The 4,979-nt window shown below is 25.3% G+C and overlaps 1 protein-coding gene across 1 annotated transcript in view; it reads right to left on the bottom strand.

Annotated features, from left to right (window-relative positions):
- Nucleotides 1–4,979, bottom strand: part of LOC107439699 (HemK methyltransferase 2) — a 15,076-nt gene that overhangs the window by 5,012 nt on the left and 5,085 nt on the right. Inside the window, exons 3-5 of the mRNA XM_016052377.4 lie at nucleotides 3,813–3,903; nucleotides 1,335–1,418; nucleotides 613–754 (exon numbers count right to left, since the gene is read on the bottom strand). Of these exons, the coding sequence (XP_015907863.3) occupies nucleotides 613–754; nucleotides 1,335–1,418; nucleotides 3,813–3,903 (317 nt within the window). The remainder of the gene's footprint in view (nucleotides 1–612; nucleotides 755–1,334; nucleotides 1,419–3,812; nucleotides 3,904–4,979) is intronic.

The following is a 4,979-nucleotide window of genomic DNA, read 5'->3' as shown; positions in this document are numbered from 1 at the left end:
TAGAAAGCAGTAAGTTCAACTCGCTATTCAAAGCATTGTAGAGACTAATAGCAAGAAAATATAATTAAAGGTAACATACATTCAAATTGCTCACTGCAATTTTTCTTCTTTGGTTATTTGTTTGTTTTGCTTTGTCTAATTTAGAAATTTATGTAAATCAACACGTTAAACATTAAAATTAACTGAAAACAGAGTTAGTTTCAGTTTTAGAAGTAAAAATCGATTATACGACGTTATCGTTTATACGACGTTTTTCGGTGGTCCCTTCGCCGTCGTATAAACGATGCTCCACTGTATATTCAATTCCTAACAATAAAAGAGATATTCTTATTGATAAGTTTTTTCCTTTTCTTGAAATTCTTGCATTTTTTCATGTGTTATTTGACTACGAAAGGGGCTTTCAAATGTGTTAACTACAATGGTATAGAATTTATTCTAGTTAATTATTATCGGATTTTCCTTCTGATTACTTGAGAGAGGCCTATAATAACTTTTTTAGACACTCTTTCTGATTCAGATATGGAAGATATAATATAAAGATTTTTTTAAATTATGATTTTCTTTTTTAACAAAAACCACTTAGAAGAATCAAAGTAATTTAGATACACTCACTTATATCATTTTCAGCAATGGTAATTAAATAAAACATTCCATTCTTAGAAAGAAGTTTGGGCACAAGAGGAAAAACCCTATCCATCACTTCTCTACCATTTATTCCTCCAGAAGTAGCACAAAAAATATTATCCTTTCCAATCTGAAATAATACATACAATGAAATTAACTTTAAAACTTAAAAATTATTACTATCTGATCAACAGACTGAAAAAAAAAATATTGATTTAGAATAAAAAAAAATTACATAAGAAAAAAAATTTCGTTTTTTCAAATCTTGAAAATTAGTAGATTATAATTTAACACAGAAAATTGAAATGAGTAACAAATTCTAATTTTAAATTTTATTGTGATGAAGAAAAAACAAAAGTAAAGAAAGAATAAGCGCTTGTTTTCTAATTGTTTACAGAGAAGACATTCTATCTTTGATTTAAAAAAAATTTTCCAAATGAAATATTATAAGAAATACAATCTAAACTATAAGTTCAATTCGCTAACCTCAATAATTGATGAATACTTTTTTTGTGGATATTGTCAATGTAAAAAAGAATAGAATTTGATTAATTTTATAATATAACAAATTTAAAAAAAAAATATTTTTACTTTTGGAAAATAATTATAAAAATTTTGCAAATAAAAAGTTTAACAGTTATGAAACATAATTATTAACAGCTTTGTTATAGAAATTAATAAAAACAAGAGCAACATTACTTAAATCTTACTTCATCACTAGGAGTCACTACATATGGAGGGTTAAAAATTAGCAGATCTATAGAATGTTCCAAGCGATCTTCGAAAACTGAAACCTAAAACACACAATAATTTAGCCATAATCAATCTATATTTATTTATATACACTATAATCAGAGATACAGTTAACAAAATAAATTTTTAGTAAATTTTCTGAACACCCAATTAGTTTAAACAAAAATATTTTGCTCAATTTTATTAATTATTAAGAGTATGGTTTTAATAAAGAACAATTTGAAATCTAGTAACTTTCTATTATTTAAAATATTATGGTGTTATTAATGAAACAAATTAATTAACTAAATTAATTAATTGTAAACCATTTTACCTTTCTGGCTTTCAAAGTTATGTGCATTATTGAAAAATTTATTTGACAAAAATATATATGGTGTAAAAAGTCATAATTTTTTAAAAAGAAAATCTGACTTATTTATAAAAATCAGAAACCTTTTATTTAAAACAGAATATTTTTTTTATAGAATTCTAATATTTTTTCAAATTAAAATTGATCCTTTTTACTTTTGTTCTTGAAATTGAATCACTGAATAAAATATCAAAAATTGAAAAACTTTTATGAGATTATTTTAAGAAACATTATTTATATATCTAAGTGTAACTTAAAATTGTATAATTAATAAATATAAAATGTATGTCTTTACTTACATAATGTATGTTATATCTGTATTTAAAATACTAAAATAAATATATTAATATGTAATAGAATAAAATACATCAAAGTTTAAAATACATGAAAAAGAAAGAAGATGAATGAAGAGTTATTAAAAAATAAAAGTTAATGCTTTAGATAAATTGAAAACAAAATCTTTTTTATGGAAAAAACACACCAGGTTTGTGTGGATTTAACAATGCAAAAAATATTGTAAACCAATTAATTATTTTTCAGTTATTTTAGCGTAAAAAGAAAAAGAAATTTTTTGTAGGAAAAAAATTAAAACACGCTATTTAAATTTTTTTAGCAAGCTATTTAATAAAAATTATACAATAAAATAATCTCAAATTACAATACAAAGTAAAACCCGTATCTATGGAATTCTAGATTTTTAGTCTTACATTGTTTTAATAAAAATAAAAAGCTTAAAAAAGTTTTTTTGGCTTAAAACTTTATATCTTCCAAAAAAAAAAAAAAAAATCTTATACATGTTTTTGAAAAGTTAATTTAAATAACTTTCTAATCATGTATAATTATTTGTATCATACATATATATATAGATTGTTTTGCTCTTTAATTTAGACAAGAAATATCTTCATCAACATTTGTTTTTAAAATATTCTCTTGAAAATATTTCTATATTCTAAAAATTAGAAATATTCTAGAAATATTTTAATGTTCTGAACTAGAATTTCGACTTTTGAGAATTTTAGCCCATTAAAACAAAATGCTTGAAAAAAAAAATTTCAAAAAAATAATTTCTAGAACTTGTGATACAAATTTAGAATCTTTCTTACAAAAGGACTATGGCCAACAATGATTTGACATAACAATTTGAGTGTTTGTAAAATTCATATAATGTATAGCTTCTTAAAATTTTTCTCATTTACAAGGTACAGTTAAACTTCTAGGAAAAACCACCTCTATGTAGGGATCTTCTCGATTTACCACCATTTTTGAGAGGTATGGAATTTTTACAATAGACTTTGTGTTGAAGAAAATCTTTAAGAGAGACCATCAAAACCTCTGCACCAAATGCAGAAAAGATCATATAAGGAAACATGAAAAAGTATCAAAACAAAAAATATTAACAAAACTAATTAGTATATTAAAATGCATCCAAAATGTTTGTGTTAAATATTTGTTAAAATAATTCAGAGAGTTCTTTTCGGCGATCTTAGAGAGATCTACAACCTCATGTTGCAGTCAAAGTACACCAAAGACGTTGTTATCAATGATTTATTTTCAGGATTGAAAGTCAGATTAGAAAAAAAAAACTATTTTTGAAAAAAACTAAGTATCTCAAACAAACAAACCACATCTTATTTTTTAAAGCATCACTAATTTTCATGATATAAAATTAAATACAAACTTAAACAAAAAAACATAATTGTTTATTTATTTAAAATAGTTCTGTCATTCATAGTTGGTGAATTTGTTTTTACACACAATTATATCCGTAGGGATCATTTTTATTGACACTAAATTTTATTCATCTATCCCGTTTTTATGACACTAACATTATCATTTCCGCATCAAGGAAATGATACTGTCTGAAATTAAAATAGTCTGCGAAAAATCATGTAACTTTGATATAATTTTGAAGTCAATGGAGGTAACCCCTAAGAACAATCAACCTCCATTTCAAGGCGATTTTACTGTGGACCAGAGAATGATCGCTCCCAACAGGTTTCATTGCATATAGCTTATTAATTATTATTTTACAAGGATACATATGCGAAATGCTTAATTATTAATAAAAACTGTAAAATATACTCACTAAATCTGAGACTACGGCATTTCCTACAATTCCATTGATTTCACTAACAGCTTTTGTAGCAGAGGCAGCCAAAGGGTTAATATCAATGCTCCTATTTATAGAAATAAAATTTAAGTCTTAAAAGACATTTACAAAAATTCAATTTGCACAAGAATAATTTTACTGCATATTACAGTTGCATCTATAAATTATAGACAAAATCAGGGTTTCAAATTTTCATTGATTTGAAAAACAAACTCAAATCTGTCAAATTGTATTGCATTCACAGATTCCAATAAATAAATCAGTTTAATTTTATCAGCAACTCAAATTACTGATTTAATTCATAACTTGGATTACAATAACTGCCACCTAACACACAATAAACTTTTATCTAATGGGTTTTATAGTTAAGGTTCAATAAATAGGCAAATGAATCTTTAATAACAATAATTAAAATCTTAAATTTAAACTGCATAAATAAAAGTTTCCTCTTTTATTTGTTTCAATTAAAATTTTTGAATTTATTAAAAGAAAAACCAATAATCACCTGCTCTCCAAGGTTTTGACAAAATTCAAAACACCTATTGAAAATTCTTAAAAGCTTATTCAGTAAATGGATGGCACTATATATATATATACAGTGAAACCTCCTGTTATGGACACTCCTGCAAAACGGACGCCTCTCAATACGAACATATTTTTAATTCCCCGGAAACCTTCAATGAATAAACCATTACGTACATTCTCCGCAAAGCGGACACTCCTGTAACCGGACGCGGACAGTCATTATGGTCCTGAAACGTTGTTTTTTATCTCTACAAACCGGACACTACTTTTTCTAAATAAATTGCAAGCTAAAAAAATTCAACTTTTCACCATTTTTAAAGCATGTAAATAAAGCTTTTTGCCTTATCCTTAACTAAATATATTGTTAAGGTATTTCACCATCGAAAAATCAATTCTCCTGTCACCTTGCCTTATCTTTGTAAAGAAAGGAGAGAAAATGGTACTGCACTCCTGAAATAATTCTGACATCGGCATCTTTTGATCTTTTCATCTGGACCACACAGGTTATGAGACCCCTCAAGTTGAAATGACTTCTCTCAATGCTTCTTCCCCATTGAAAATTTCTTTAATTTTCTTATCAATTTGAAGACTGTATTTAACACAACTGGGGTAAAAAAA

The sequence above is a fragment of the Parasteatoda tepidariorum genome, chromosome 8 (genome assembly GCF_043381705.1).
Source record: "Parasteatoda tepidariorum isolate YZ-2023 chromosome 8, CAS_Ptep_4.0, whole genome shotgun sequence".
NCBI lineage: Eukaryota > Metazoa > Arthropoda > Arachnida > Araneae > Theridiidae > Parasteatoda > Parasteatoda tepidariorum.
This window is presented reverse-complemented; position numbering and strand designations above follow the sequence as displayed.